Genomic DNA, 15,952 nt, shown 5'->3' with positions numbered 1-15,952 from the left:
GTCAGCATCCTTGCTTCTTCCAGCCTCCCCTGCAGCAGGGCCAGTGCCAGCACTGTGCCAGCACCTGTGCCCTGCCTCTTCCCTGGACACCTCTGTCTCTGTGCACCCCTGCTCCACTTGCCAGCAGCTCCAGCTGCTCCTTTGCCCTCATCCCCTCTGCCAGCCCTGGCAGGTGGGTGGGAGGGTTCCCCCACTTCATGGATGAGGATATGAAGCCTTTGTGCTTCCCCCATCCTTCCCCCTCCCCAGGGCCCAGAGCTGCTGGCTCAGTTCCCGACTGCTCCAACCACTTCCCAGCACTGAATTACCCTGAGCTGCCCAGCCACTCGTCAGTCACTAATTACTGTAAAAGGGAACGACTGATGCTGGCTCTCACCCCACTTTCCTGGTGCTGGGGGGGAACCCTGTGGCCTGAGTCACCCACCCCCTGCCCCAGCCTCCATCCCTGCCCACACTGAGCGGCGATTTCCAGCCATGAGCCGATTCCCTGGAAAACACGTTTGGCTCAGACTCAGCACATCACTGCAGCCAAGCGAGAAGTCAAAATCGGGAACAGAAAACCTCTGAGGAATTGGGGTGAGTGGGTGGAAAAAGGTCTCAGAGTGGCTCAGGGCTGTTGTACTCCATCAGCCAGGCCTTGCTGGATCACATTCCCTGGGTTTTAACTTCTTTCAGTTCGGTTTTGACCATTTTGCCCAGGTTTGTGCTTGTGTGGGTCTTCCCCAGAGCTGAGGGAGGACCCACAGGTCTGCTGAGATGGGAGCCCTGCCATGGGGCAGCCCAGTACTCCAGCCTGTGCTGAACCAGACCAGATAGGCACCAGGAGCTGCCAAAAGCCATGAACCTGTCCAAAAGGCGAGGCAGGAGGCTGGGATTGTCTCTCCCCACCCCCCCAGAGACTGCTCCAGAGGCCAGCACAGATGCATTTCCCACGGCAGATGCATTTCCCACACTGGATGCACTTCCTGCGGCAGATGCATTTCCGACAACAGATGGATTTCCCACGGCAGCAGAGTTTCCCTTCTCTCCCGGGGGTACAGAGGGCTCGATGGGGTGCAGGGCCCCAAAGACCCTGGAAAGATGCATGGCTCGCAGGGAAAGCCAGAACTGGACAAGGATGCCCAAGACCAGCTGCTCATGGTATCCCTTCCATGGCAGGGGAGGGGCCTCCTTGCTGATTCAGGGTGGGACAGGAGCTGAGAACAATTCCCCATTGGGAATTAGGGAGGCTGGGACCAGAGGCCCGGGCTGCCACACTTGGTGAGCTGGGACACCACTCCCACCCCCTCCTGCTTTTCCCCGGATGCTGCAGCAGAGCTGGTGCCAGGAGCCCAGGGCCATCTGGAAACACTCATGGACAGCAGCAAGGGACCCGCTGGAGACAAAGCCCAGCATTTCAGTGGTGCTCCATGAGGAGGCTCCTGCACTGCCCTGCACGCCCACAGTGGGGTCAGCTCACCTCTGGCCACCCGTGGGTGTGAGACCCCAGGACGAGCAGCAGGCACCTGCTGTAAGGGGCAGCAGGTTGGGAGCATGGGGAGTGTGAGTCCAGCTGAGCCTGGCCCTGGCAGGCACTGGACTGCCCCAGCAGGCAGCTCCCTGCTTCCCAAAAATAGGTTGGACCTGGAAAAGACCTGGGAGCTGAGCGTCCTCCAGGCCCTGCTGTGCTGGGGTGTGAGTGAGAGGGTGGTAGGGGCTCTACCTGAATGACACCATCTCAGGAGAACCCTCCTCTTCCTCTGCAAGCCAGGGCACGATCCCCTGTTCAGTGCTGAGGAAAGAACCCGGAAAACACAGAGGAAGCTGGGCTCAGTGCAGAGGAAGAACTGGGGCTGGGATACAGCAAGCAGCGACTGGCCAGCTCAAGGTCGGAGGAAACAATGCTGGGGATGGAGGGAAGGGCTGTGGGGCCCTGGGAGGGGTGGAACCTGCTGCCTGTGCTTGCTGCAGGCAGAGCAGAGGTGCCAGCACAGCCCCACTGAGGGTGGGATGCACCCACCAACCACAGTGAGCTCGGCACGTGTGCGTGTGGCTCCTGCCCCTCTCCCTCTCCTCTCCCCCACCTGGCAGCCCCCAGCCTGCTCCCGGACATGCTGAGACTCCTCATCTCACACAAAGTCATTTCTGGGGCTGTAGAGGCAACATTTAAAGTGATGGTGAAGCAGATGGGCTGCAAGTCTGCTACAGCACAGCTCAGCATCCATCATCTCACCTCTAGGGGCTGAGGCTTTCCCCACTGCATCCCAGATTAGCTCTCAGGGTGCACAACTACTCCTTTATTCAAATGATCGTGTTTGGGTAGTCCCATTTTGCAGCCTGCCAGGGGAAGCCTTCACTGCTCTCCTTCAGGCACCAGCAGAGCTGGAATATCAGTTCTCTCTGCATGCAAAGTGGCCAAAGTCCCCAGTACCGTCACTTGGTTTTCCTGGGCGGTGGCCAGTGGTAAAACTCAAAATAAATATTTCCCTTGCCTCCAGTACTGCCTGCCCCACATTAGACAACAGCTGCAAAGGATTAACGTCGCCCTGGAGGTGTAATCCCTCTATAAAGATGACAACATTTGGCCCAAGACATCCAGGGAGATGCAAAATGGACAAGAAGCAGTTTGCCCCAGATTTTTTTTTGATTCCTGCTTTTCCCCCTGTGATCACAGCTCTGTGCTTCTTTGTCAGGACCCACCTGATAGGAAGGTGACAAAGTGCAAGGGGACAAACACAGGCAGGGACAGAAACTTGTACCAGTGTCCTGCCACTCTGCTGGGCTGGACCCTCACATCTGCCCCAGCAGCAGACCAAATGGAGAAAGCTTTCCAGGAACATCCTGTTGCCTGCTTGCCCAGGCAGAGCCACTGGAGCCCTGGGATGTCCCAGCCTTGGCTTGCACCACAGTGACTGCCAGCTGCTCCAGCCCAAGCCTGCTGCTGCTGGCCCAGCCCAGGGTGGGTCCCTTGCTCCGAGGAGCTGCAGCCTGTGCATTCACCGTACTTCAGCACTCAAGCTTTCAAAGGGAAGCTTTGCCTTTCATGCAGAAAGCAGCTCCCAGCACTGAGGTCCTAAACAGTGTCCAAGTGAAGAACCTTGCCCCAGCCAATGGAAGACAAAGGTGCAAAGCTGGTGCAGAGAAGGAAACTGATCTTTGGATCTTCCCTGCTCTGCCCTGGGTTGAAACCAGGGCTCCCCACAAAGATTCTTTTCTCTCCCACTAGACATGAACTGCAGCAAGGACTTAGGGAGGAAGGAAAGATCAGGCCACCCACAGAAAGGCGATCTTTTCTTCACAGCTGCCTGCACTGAACTGGGACTCCATTCTGCCTACCCCTCATTCCCAGCTGAGGCTGCCCTGGGAGCAGGCAGACAGTAGCCATACATGACTCCCATCTCTGCCTCCACCTCTTTCCTGCATTCTTCCACTCTCTGTGTAAGAGGATGTGGTATCCCACCCATGTCAAAAGCCATAAATGAAGGAATAAGAAGCTGAATGCTCCACCACACCACAGGAGTTTTGTTGCTGACAGGATGCCTCTGACATTCTGATCCATCTACCAGCAGCATCCTCTTCTCCCACAAGAAGGGCATCCAGCTTCACCCACCTTCAGCGAGATGGTTAAAGTTTTGATGGGAGAGAGGGATTAGAAGCAAAAGATTTTGGAAGAACACTGTGTAAATCACCACGCATCTGGCCATAAAGGAAAGAGCCAGTATCCGATGATGCTCCACTTTGTGCAGCAAGTAAACAGGAAGATTCAGTATTTTGTTTTGTATTTAAAAATACACAGAAGGTCCATATGGATGTAAGGGTTTGTGGCTGGGAGTTTATTCCAGCAAATCCGCTGGCACAGCTCCTAGAGGTCCGGCAGGAACTGGCAGCAGGGCCCATCTGAACTCTGCAGAGGCAGCCAGCTCGGGGCCCAGGGGAGCCCTGCCCCTCTTAATGCAAAAGGGCTGGTCACTAAGGGTGAGCTCAGCTCCTCAAGGACAAGGGGCAACTCCAGCACAGGCCCCAGCAGGGCAGGGAAAGGCAGCAGCAACTCCTGCTGAGTGTTCAGCTGCCAGACTGCCAAAAACACATGGTGTTGAGCAAGGGCTTGCAGGAAAGGATGCACATTTTACCCTGCTGGGGTCTGATGGATCCACTCAGCAGCTCCCCCAGCTCTGGCAAGCTTTGCCAACATGGAGAAAGCCTCACCATGGACTTCATTAGGGCCAACCCTTGGCACACAATCCAGTGTGATTCCACTTAACAGACTGAGTCCAGCCAAGCCTTGACATATGTCAATGCAAGATGGATGGTGCTTTCTCATGTGGGCTTTCTTGGCTGGGCTCCTTAGAGCTAACCAAGCAGTTCAGCTGCTAGAAGAATTGCAAAAGTCTTCTCCAGAAAGCTTTCTGTAGGTACAATCCAGTTCCATGTGGCAGCACCTTCAGTTCAAAGCCCAGCAGCTCTAAAGGTGCAGGTGAGGCAGCTCTGTTACAGGTGTCCAGTGAGCTTTGCCACAGAGGTGCAGAGAGAGGATGTACAGACATGCCAAACCTTTAAACCAGGTGGGGTCTCAGTGGTCAGGATTAAACCCAAAATCTATGGCAGATGTCCCCTAGCAGGCTCTCCTCCTCCTGGGAGAGAGCAGCTTCATTCTACAGAGCAGTAAGAGAAGTGAAACCTTCCCCTTTCATTGCACAGCCCAGGGAAGGATCAGCCCCAGCCTTTGGTACCTGCCCTCCAGAGTACTGACAGGGGGCTTGGCCCTGGGCAGGAAAGGCATCATCTACACCTAGACTTACCCTATTACTGATGGAGTCTCTGCTCTTCCCTTTGTAAGTCTTTCTACAACAAAGGCAGATTGGTTTGAGGCAGGGAAGGGCAGCTCCAGCACAGGAAAAGACTTCCGCTCCTGTTATGCTGCTTTGCTAAACCTCCCCTTTGATCCCTGGGGAAAGGGACAATTTGGCAGCTGGAAGGCTATTGTGTGCTTCATGCTGCTAAAGGCTTGGCTGAGAGCTGGAGTGAGTTGGTAACTAACTACACAGCCAACAAAACTGTCCCTAACAGGCAGGTACGTCTAATCCGTCACCGCTGGGGAAAATGGCTTCAAGGAAAAAGGGAATGAAAAACCCATTTTCATTAACAGCATGAGTTTTTGTCATAGTACCACAAACTTTATGGATTAGAGACAGTTTCTGTCTTCTCTATGGAAACCTCACTTATTTTCCACTAATCAGACTGCTGCTGTTAACATCTGTGCTATCCCTTAAACAGTGAGTGTGCTGATCAAAGTCAAGTTCAGAGGAAAATTCTAACATCTGGGTTCTCAAATAAATTCCCTGGCACTTTCTGAAGCACTAAAACGTGCAAGTTAAAGATTCATCAAAGAAGGAAGAAGACAGAAGCAGATTTACAGAGCCAAATGTTTAATAACTTTTCAAGAACAAGTATTACATCCATATTTAGAGCATATATAAGAGATGGAAAACAATGAAATAAAAAATAAAATTGCTAATTTCAAGAGGATACACTTAACTCCACAATTCCTGCTGAATCCCTTCTTTGGAGGCACAGTGGCCACTTTGAGCAAGACAAGACTGGGTACCAGGCCACTTGCAGAGTTTAGGCTCAGCACTTCAGGAACAGCCAGGAAAACTCTGACTCTGTACAATCTGCACGCCAACATCTCTTCCCAATGTGGTGTTATTGCTGGACAGAGCAGAGAGAAGAAAGGAGACACTTACAAGAGCTGGCAGCACAGGACAACAGTACTGGGAGGGCTCCAAGCACTCCCCAGACACCTCTGAGGCTGCTCCAGCCCAAAGGGCAGTGACAGGTTCCCCAGAGGTGTTATCTACAGTTAACACTGCCTTCTACCTCCCACTATGATCAGCCCTCAACATCCTCCTTCAAAAGCTTGAACCTTCGCCCAGGAATCTTCTTTGCTAAAAGAAGTGTCTGCACTGGGACATGCTGGCCCTGGCAAAGAAGGTGCTTCCTCACAAGCCTCAAAATTGCTGCATGTTGCTCAAGATCTCTCAATATGCCAGCATATTCACTCCTCTCCCATCACTTCAGAGCTTGGCATCTCCTCCTGAGGGGCATGGCATCTCCTTCCCCCCTCATGGCACCACTGTCTGCACTAGCCAGGGAAAAGATCAGAGGGAACTCATTTTGGGCTAGAGGGACACAAACAGCATCTCTCCTGGAAGACAAATGTGGAGCTGCAGCTGCTCTGAAGAGCAAAATTGCTGAGCTGAGTCATGGCTGAAAGCTCTGGAGAGATGCCGGGAGGCTGCAACTGCCCAGAGTCCTCCAACACAACCAGGGAGGACATGGGGAGCGGCTAAACAGCTCACCCTGCTCCTAGATGGGAATGACAATTTCCATGTTTTGGCAGGAAAGCTATGCAGCAAGGCACCCCAGACAGACTGCTCACCCTGGCAACAGAGGGTGCTCCCTGGCTGGTGGCCAAAGCTGGCAGGAGCTCTGCTGCCAGAAGAAACTCCGGGTTGCGAAGGCAGCAGGACGCAGAGGAATGCTAGCCTGGCTCATTGTTCTCCCACCTCCTTCCCACATACAGCTCACCTTGGCCTTGTTCTGGACAGGCAGGTACAGCTTGAACTCGGCTGGGAGCTCATCCTCTGAGTACAGCCGGTCAGAGAAATACACCCGGCGGATGCGACAGTTGGCGTGGATCTGAGAGTCAAAACAAAGAGTCAGTCCACTTTCCACATTCTCCTTCCACATCCAGCTTTGATGTCATCCTGCAACATGGATTCTTTGGCTCAGGAGCTGGAAATGTACCTCACTGTCTTGCTTTTTTGAATCTTACAGGGCATCAGAGAAATGCTGGTCTGTGCCCTCTGCTTTGCATTAGATGCCCTCTCCAAGGATGAAGACTTGTTCAAAAGATTTGGCCAAGCCCTGGCATGTCTGCCAAGTAAGATTTGTCTTAGTTGCTACAGGGATTTTCTGCTGTGAGCTGAGCTCTGCTTTGCTGGTATCAGTGTTTGCCAGAACACCCACAATCTCAGCCTGCTGCATTTTTAACACACCCACTTCAGGGCTTCCCCGAGGTCAGGAATGAGCCTGTCCAGCCTGTGCTGCCTCCACTATCAGCTGGCAGCTAAGGAGCTGCTCTGGTCCCCCTCCTGAGTATGTGAGAAGGTAGAAAACTCTCAGCTGACTGCCTGCACCTCAGGGCAGTCCTGCAAGGAACTTCAGCACTCCCCTCATAATAAGCAACAGGCATGCTCTACACACAGACATTCCTCAAAATAACCCACACCACTGGACACTATGAACATGACTCCCTAGCACATGGAACAAGTTCCATGTCCTCAGCAGGAACAAACACTGCATCAGCTCTGTTACAAGGGACTCGGTGAAAGCAGGGTCACTCCACTACCACTAGGAAACAAGCTTGACCAGTGATATGAATGGTCTGTGCACTGTGTGTCTTTCCCATCCAGGCTCCCATTCAGCCAATCAGTCCAGTCTATCCAGACAGTAAGGCAACACACAGCTAATTCCCAGCAAAGCTCCACCTTCATGGCTTGCCACAGGGAACTGCAACTGTCACCCTAACCAACAGCCAGCCAGAGAAACAAGAGGGAAATGGGCCTCCTTCATCCCAGTATAGTCAAGTAAAGTGAGGCCTCAGTCAGGCCTTTGCTCCCCTTCCACAGTGCTCTGCCAAGAGCAGGGCTGGCAAAGGAACCACGCAGGGCTGAAGCCAGATTCCCATGCTGCTGTGCCAGGCAGCAGGAACCTCAGCAGGCGCTGGTTTCCCGGGCTGGTCTCACCTGCACTCTCAGGGTCTCGATGTAGTTGGTGCCGTAGGCGCGGCGCGTGAAGTCGGACAGGTTGAACTGGATCTGGTTCCAGCCGTCGTCCAGCCGCATGGGCATGGTGCAGATGAAGGGCTTCACCCGCGTCGTGCTCTGGTAGTTGCTCGCCCGGAAACGCCGACGGACGTTCTTGTCATCCAGCACCTGGCCAGGGAAGGCAGGGGGCTCACCCAGGCGCCAGGCCCCGGCTCCCCAGGACAGCACTACCCGTCTCCAAGAGGGCTCTCTACTCCCACCCCTCCATTCCACAGCAGAAGTCATTGTAACACAGGAAACAGACCCATTTTCAGGAATAGCAACAATGTGTTTGTGAGCTGACTGATGCCCCCATACCAGAAAACCTGACACACCACATGGCCAAGAAAGCAAAACTGTTTTGGGATCACTCACTGCCTGGGACAAGTTCCAACACAAGACTGCAGGCTCTCTGGCGCCTTCCTCAGTGGTCCCTGGAGGGGCCTCCCCACTGCACACTCCTCACCTGCACTTCAAAAGTGAAGTATTTTTTCAGGTTCTTGATGATCATCACTAGGAAAGGTAGTTTGATGCCCAGGGTCTTCTTTGGGTCAGCAGGGCACGTGATGTACGTGGTACTGAGAGGTGAGAGAAAAACACTTTAGGATCTCACACAGCACAAAGTGCACAACCCAAGGGAACCCAAGTCTCTCCCTTGGCCCAATGCAGCCTTGGAGGACAAGCAGAAATGGATAACTGTGATCATAAGATCTCAGCAACAACCAGGGCTTCCTGTAAAAGGAGGAGGAGTTTCAGAAGTAGCTGCAGGCAGAAAAAGATAAAAGACACAAAGAATGCATCTCAAATTACACTTTTCTCACCCAGGGCATGAAACACCTTCCTGGACAGCTTCACCTCCCCAATTTCAAGGCCATGTCAGTGCTGTTTCTTAACACAACCTCCTCCTACCCAGGTCAGATCATGGCAGAGGCCCTGTGTGCTCTATACAGCTGGGAAAACAGAGGTCATGAGCCCGAGAAGTACACGTCACGCCTGGCAAGTTCTGTATCAACACTTCTTGGAGGAAGAGAAGCATTGGCTCAGTCTGTCTGCAGGAGAGGAGTCTCCATTGCCCTTATAAGGAGCGCCCTGCTCTGAATCACCCCTGGAGAAGCCTTGGAGATTCTGAGCCTGCTCATGGAGCTGGCGTCTGTCTCCCGGGGAGATGGAGACGAGGTTGCTAAGAGAAGCTCCATAAGCAAATCCTCTCATAAATCTCCCTTTGATCTTCCTTGTGTAGGGAGAGCAGCCATCACGTGAGGAGAACAGGCCCAAGACAATAGAAGAGACAGCAGACAGTGCTGCTTTTCCAGTAACTGGTGGTTCTGACTGAGGCTGGGTATTAAATACCACTTTTTTTCCTTCAAGTGATGGAAAAATAATGGGATGTTATTTTTTATCCCTTAGGCCCACTGAGGATGAGCATGAGAGCTCTACAAGCACACCCAGGGAAAGGCACAGCATTCTGCCACAGAGGAATATCAGTGATATGATCCAGATTCTTCAATTTATTGACAAAGACATCGCCATCACATTGATATAGTTTGAAGATAATGTCTGCTGGGCACTGACATCTTTCACTCAGCTTCACGGCAGAGTGCTGTTCCCCCAGAACAGCAGAAGAGGCTTCTCCTACCTGACATTTGTTCCTTCAATCTCCAGCACCAGTGACTGAATGTCATTGTCCGTGATTCGCTTGATGTGGCCATTGCGCACCTGGAACAAAAGTGGGGAGGCAGCACTGACGTTACTCCAGAGGGAAAAAAGAGGCACGTGCAGCTCCTATAAAAGGAGGAATAAGACCCCAGGAGGACCCCTCTACATTCACTTGGCTCCTCCTCTCCTGGACCTTGCTGTTTCCAAGGCTTTGATCACTGGCCCAGAGTGCCAGCAAGAGTTTATGGCCCAGCATGCTGCATGTCCACCAAGTGCAAGATTTCCATCTATCAAAATACACTGCAGTGAACACAAGCGACTCAAGCCTCACGTCAAAAGCCCAAATAAACAAACATAAAAGAGTCAAGCTTGAGTGCAATAAGGGGTAAAGACAAGGACAAGCAACACCAGCCAGGCACTGGTCACTAAGGAGACTTGGTCTGTTCTGCTGGGCATGGCTGACTGCCTCTGGGGAAGGGCTGGACACTCACACACTCAGGCACACACTCTCTCCACCAGCACCAGCAATGCATATTCTATTGAGGCCAAAAAATTAATAGGTTTTCCCCACACCACAAAGCTTGAGATATTCCCTAAGATCTAAAACAAGACAGCCTGTTGGTTCTTTTTGCAAAGATAAGTCTACATTAGGACAGCTATGAATCCAGTAATCTTGGGCATCCACCTAGGACATGGGAGAATGTGAAAATACTGTTTCCAATTCTCACCAAAATGATAGGGGCATTTCATGCACTGCTGAAGACAGCAGGGCAATCCCCACAAGCACACCCAGGCTGGCCATGCTTCATGCAAGAGAGTCTATTGCAGCTGAAAGGACCACTGCTGACATCCACCCTGCAAGCAGAGCTCCTGCTGACCACTCACGGGCCACACAATCCTAACGTTGTCACCCTGCACAGGACAATTCACACGGAAAGGTGCCTCCAGAGGTCTCCAATCCAACCTCCACCTCCAAGCAGGGTCAGCCCAGCCTGCTTATGGCTTATCCAGTCTGGCAGCACACTACATCCCTTTGTCTAAGAGTCTTTAATGTGCCCCGTCCTTGCACCATCCAAATAAGCTGTTGATCCTCTTCTAAAGTCACGAATATTTGTACAAAACAGAGACACACACATGAGCAGTATGAGGTATCCCAGTTCTTCACAGAGCTACATGTGTACCCCACTGATGGAAAATAGGATGGGTCTGTGCTTCCTGTCCCCCATCTCACAACTTGTAAATGCTCACACAAGCCCACTCAGGTCAAACAACACAGCTGTCTGAACTGCCTTGAAGGCCTTCTGAAACCACAAAAAAATTCAGCTAAGGCTCAAGCACAAGCAACCAAAGACAGGTTGTAGCCTTGGTCTCAGAGGTTCTAACAAGTGTTTTGCAGAATCACTAAACCATGGATGGTTTGTGATGGGGGAAGCAGCACAGCTCTAAACATCCTGAGGAGGGCTCCTTGATGCACGACAGCCTGGAGAAGGCACAGAGCCCCGAGAGGAACCACTCTCAAAACTGACATGAAGAAGAAACAAAGTGATGCGACATTCACAACTTCTCCTACACACTACAAGCTGTCACACAGCCGACTGTTGCACGCCTTTGGCAAGCCTGTTTGAAAGGTGGGTCGTGCACCAGAGCAGATCCCCACCTCAGCCCCGCAGTGCCACGGGGCCTTGGGCATCCCGCTGCCCATGGCCACTGCTGGACACCTCTGCAGCTTTCCCACAGCGCTGCAGCTCCTGCTGAATATCCTCATAATAACACATTCCCCTCAGAAACACCCCCAGGGGCCCAGTACATCGACCCCGGGACACCCAGTACCCGAGAGATGGCGGTATCCCGTCTCCGGGGTCCCGGTACCACAGGGATGGCGGTATCCCGTTCCCGGGGTCCCGGTAGCCCAGGGATGGCGGTGTCCCGTTCCCGGGGTCCCGGTACCCGGCCGCTGCAGCGGGGCCCAGAGCGGCCCCACAGGTGTCCGGAGCGCTCCGGGCCTGCCCCGGGATCCTGAGCCGAGCGGTCGAGCCGCTGCCCGGGCCGCGCCGCTTCCCGAGCCCGCCGCTTCCCGAGCCGGCGCCTCACCTTCTTGTCCCAGATCTGGAGCGGTTTGCTGCCGATGCTGTAGAGCACGGAGAGGAAGCCGCTCTGGAAGGTGTTCTTGAACATGCCGGGGCCGGGCGGGCCGCGCCGGGCCGCGGCCGCCGCTCTGCCAGGACACGGCGGATCCCTCCGCGCCGCGCCGCCGCCGTCACCGAGGAACTACTTTGGGTGGCCCCGGATGCACTTCCCTGATTGTGTGGGAGCGCTGCCACGGCAACCGCGCCGCCGCCCCGGCCCTGCCCCTGCCCCTGCCCCTGCCCCTGCCCCTGCCCCTGCCCCGGCCCCGGCCCTGCCCCTGCCCCTGCCCCTGCCCCTGCCCCTGCCCCTGCCCCTGCCCCTGCCCCAGCCCTGCCCCTGCCTCTGCCCCTGCCCCTGCCCCGGCCCCTGCCCCTGCCCCTGCCCCCTGCCCCTGCCCCTGCCCCTGCCCCTGCCCCGGCCCCAGCCCCGGCCCTGCCCCTGCCCCTGCCCCAGCCCCGGCCCCGGCCCCGGCCCTGCCCCTGCCCCTGCCCCTGCCCCAGCCCCGGCCCCGGCCCTGCCCCTGCCCCTGCCCCTGCCCCAGCCCCGGCCCCGGCCCTGCCCCTGCCCCTGCCCCTGCCCCTGCCCCGGCCCCGGCCCCGGCCCTGCCCCTGCCCCTGCCCCGGCCCTGCCCCTGCCCCAGCCCCGGCCCTGCCCCTGCCTCTGCCCCTGCCCCTGCCCCGGCCCCTGCCCCTGCCCCAGCCCCGGCCCTGCCCCTGCCTCTGCCCCTGCCCCTGCCCCGGCCCCTGCCCCTGCCCCTGCCCCTGCCCCTGCCCCTGCCCCTGCCCCTGCCCCGGCCCTGCCCCTGCCCCAGCCCCGGCCCTGCCCCTGCCCCTGCCCCTGCCCCTGCCCCGGCCCTGCCCCTGCCCCTGCCCCGGCCCAGCTGCTGGAGCCCTGCCCCTGCCCCTGCCCCTGCCCCTGCCCCTGCCCCTGCCCCTGCCCCGGCCCTGCCCCGGCCCTGCCCCTGCCCCTGCCCCTGCCCCGGCCCCTGCCCCTGCCCCGGCCCCGGCCCTGCCCCTGCCCCTGCCCCGGCCCTGCCCCTGCCCCGGCCCAGCTGCTGGAGCCCTGCCCGCTCTGGGCTCTGCGGTCGGTATCACCTTCCTTGAACGCTGTAGGCAGGGACACCTCTAGAACATCTCCCTGTGATCCACGATCCTCAGCCCAAAGCGGACGCCGTGGTTTGCTTTTCCCAAGGATGCTTTTTGCCCGTGCCGTGTTTTTCAGCTTCGTTCCCTGGGCTGGTTTTACAACACTGGAGCATTTGGATGGTGTTTGCTCTGCTTCGTTGCTTCCTTTAGCTGCAGTCATTCCTGGGTGCCCCTAGACCCCAGGCAGGGATAGCATACAGAACCTGACAATACTGGTGGTTTGAGTATGGCTTTACTGGCGTGAGAATGTCTTTGAGTGGAGACAAGGCCTTGGCAGCCGAAGAGGCTTAACAGGAACAGCTTGGGCTAGAAATGACATTTCTAAACTGACATTACACTTTCAGCTGTAATAACACCTGTTTACATCATCTATTTTCAATGTACAGACACTAAACAGCATAAAAGTTACCATTCTGCACCAGCTTTATGGTTCTCCAGTTCTGCTGCTAACTAATGCCCCATCCAAATCCTAACACCTGCTGGGTGTGCTTGTCTCTCCTATGGGCTACAAATGCTCCCTCACAGCACCTGGGTTAGCAGCACTTTCCTCCACAATTCCTTGCACAAACAAGTGGAGCACACAAAAAGCAAGGCATTAGTTAGAAATGATTAGTTATATTTAGTCAGTGGGTTAGAGTACACTTTATATGGCACGATGAAATAACTTGTTCCCTTAATCAGATGGTAGGAGACAACTGGGACAAATATCCAGCTGCCATTCCTGAACAGCCGGCTCATTCACATGCTCTCCACTTACCACTTCAATGTCATGTTTTGCTGCACCCAGAAATAGGTTGTGGTTTCAAATTGTCCCTATTTCTCAATTAATTTTAACAAAATGTGGTACTCATTCCTCTAGCCCACACATGCCCAGGGAAGGAAGAGGAGCAGAGGGCAGGGAGCCCTGTAAATCATTAACCCATACTAATGGTTGAGGCTGGCATTTGGGAAGAGGTCTCTGAGAGATGCATTTCAGAGACTCACACCCTGATGTTCTCCACCTGGAAGATCAGTAGAAAGATGTTGGCATGTTACCTCAGCTCTGCTTCCAGTTCCCAGGATATACAGGGATTAAATTTGGGGGAGCAGATGGAGGAAAGCCCATCCTAAGAAAATAATCTGGTCCAAGAAGTGAGCAGTGTGCCTGCTCCAGAAATAACTGCCCACTAAAGCATTTCCTTCCCTTCAGAATTCTCAGCAATCCGATGCCTTCAGAGGAATGAGATTTTCAGGAAGCTTCTGAAATGTTGCTCCTCCGAAGTGTCACATTGCTGGGTGCAATTAGGAGACCAAAATGTAGCAGGTCTCTCCAGTATCACCAAGTCTGTGCTTGCCTTGGAGCACATGGTCCAGGTTCATGGCCTAGGAAATCCTAACCTAGGCCATTGCCCGTGACTGATGCTGGAGAGCTGGGCTGGGCCAGCTCCAAGGACAGCACTCGGACCAGTAAAACCAGCACTTGGACCAGTAAAAATAAAAAAACCAGTTCCTTTGTGAGCCAAAAGCCTTCACTATATGGCAAAACCAAGAATAGAGTAATGACTCCAGCAAGGAGTGTGAGGTCCTGGGATTTGTCCACATGACTCCAGCCCACTCTTCCAGCCTGGATTTTCCTCCAGGAGCAGCACTGGATAAAGGGCAGCTGTAATGGGAAAACCATAAAGACAATTGGGCAGGAGATCCATAACCACCACATGCAAGGGGAGGCAAGGCCCAAAAGTGGCTTTGGGTGCTGAACAACCCGGAGGCTTTGGACCTCAGACTGGCTGAACTCTGAGAGTGCAGAAGGAGGAAGAGAATGAAGCTGAGCAAGGGATCAGATGAGAATAAGGGTGTAAACACCAGTGAGTGCAGGAGGCAGTGCCAGCATGTACTAGAGCAAGTTGGCAGAGAAAATCAAGGAAGGAGGACACACTGCCTTGAAGAGACACTTGAGGAATGGATGGAGCAAGGAGTCAGAATGAGCGAAACCTTTTTTACTCCAGATGAACTGGAGACAAAGAAGGATAGGCAAAGAAGAGTTTATTTCTGACAAACAGCAATTAAAAGTGTCACAGAGAGCATTCTCTGGAGCCAAGCTGTTGACTTGGCGAGGATATGGGCTGCAAGAGGCAGCAGGTGGCAATGGGGAACATGATCTAACAGCATCAGGAGATGGACAGATCTGAGCAGCAACAGTGCTTGGATGTGCCACTGTGCTGCAGGGACCTCAGCTCAGCATATGCTCACAGTGTTGCCCGGGGTGGGCTCTGCCCTGGGCTCTTCACTGCTCTCACTGCTGGCCAGAGCTACACCCACCAAAAATGGTCTTGATGAACGTAGATGCCAGAGATCAGCACAGCCCTGGATACAGCAGAGCTGCCATTAAACTGTTCCTTGTCAATGGTCCATGCCTTGCCTTACAGAACCAGTAGGTTAAACTTACCTGATGCCCATGTCCACATCTGGGCCCACAGCAAATCTCCATGTGTGACACACCAGGACAGTGTGTTCCCACACCTGTACCCATTACAGGCCTCGTGCAAGGACTTGCTCCTGCAATTCCACTTTGGCCAGTGTCCAGAGCTGGGTGAGAGCAGTGCTGAGTGGCTCTGTGCTGGCAGGAGCTCACGGCTGAGCTCCCCTCCCTGGGAACCAGCAACAGGTCTCTCTTTCCCAGCAAGAGCCTTGTCTCAGAGGTACCCTTTCCCCTGGGCAGCTTATAGGGGAAAACTGTATAGGGAAAATATATGGGCAATGAAGGAATGGGACAACACAAGAGAAATTACCATTTACAGTCATACAGAGTCCAGCTGGGAGCTTTTAGACAGAATTTCAAGTGTTTCATTAATACCTAAGTCCAGAGCCCAGCTTGGCCACCATTATTGCAGCCAGAGTCTCCTGAGTACTGCCAGTGAAGGACCACATCTGAGAGGAACTCCTGCAATACAGCAGCTCTTGGGCAGGACCTCCCAGCTCATGGCTTTGCTGTCATGGTGCTGGAGAGGAGGAGGAGAGCCTGAGCCCAAGAAAGAGATGGAAGCTGTGGTGGTTCAGAGACAGAGCCATGCCCAAGCCCTGCCAAGGCTGGAAAAAGCAGGTACCAGCATTGGCACTCAAGCCACCACCCAGGCAGGCACCTTCAGAAGAGTGGAGGCCTAAGGAGGGAAAGGAGAAGCACCCCCAAAGGTGGCAAGT

General features: G+C 54.4%; 1 protein-coding gene across 1 annotated transcript; it reads right to left on the bottom strand.

The window, feature by feature from the left end:
• Positions 1–5,388: 5,388 nt before the first annotated feature.
• On the bottom strand, positions 5,389–11,803 carry CFAP20 (cilia and flagella associated protein 20). Its single transcript, XM_079315883.1, has 6 exons — positions 11,595–11,803; positions 9,484–9,563; positions 8,314–8,425; positions 7,788–7,976; positions 6,568–6,678; positions 5,389–5,688 (listed from the first exon to the last, which is right to left on the bottom strand). The coding sequence occupies exons 1-6, from the start codon at positions 11,676–11,678 to the stop codon at positions 5,683–5,685; spliced, it is 582 nt and encodes a 193-aa protein (XP_079172009.1). The 5' UTR covers positions 11,679–11,803; the 3' UTR covers positions 5,389–5,682.
• Between the last annotated feature and the right edge of the window lie 4,149 nt (positions 11,804–15,952).

This window comes from Erithacus rubecula (genome assembly GCF_903797595.1).
Source record: "Erithacus rubecula genome assembly, chromosome: 12".
Taxonomy (NCBI): domain Eukaryota; kingdom Metazoa; phylum Chordata; class Aves; order Passeriformes; family Muscicapidae; genus Erithacus; species Erithacus rubecula.
This window is presented reverse-complemented; position numbering and strand designations above follow the sequence as displayed.

What these genes read in the sequence shown, in the direction of transcription:
- CFAP20 (XM_079315883.1), bottom strand. Translation starts at nt 11,678, where the DNA reads ATGTTCAAGAACACCTTCCAGAGCGGCTTCCTCTCCGTGCTCTACAGC. An exon ending in ATTGAAGGAACAAATGTCAG is followed by an intron (nt 8,426 to 9,483) that starts GTAGGAGAAGCC and finishes CTCACCTCTCAG; the next exon opens with TACCACGTACATCACGTGCC. An exon ending in TCGAGACCCTGAGAGTGCAG is followed by an intron (nt 6,679 to 7,787) that starts GTGAGACCAGCC and finishes TTTGACTCTCAG; the next exon opens with ATCCACGCCAACTGTCGCAT.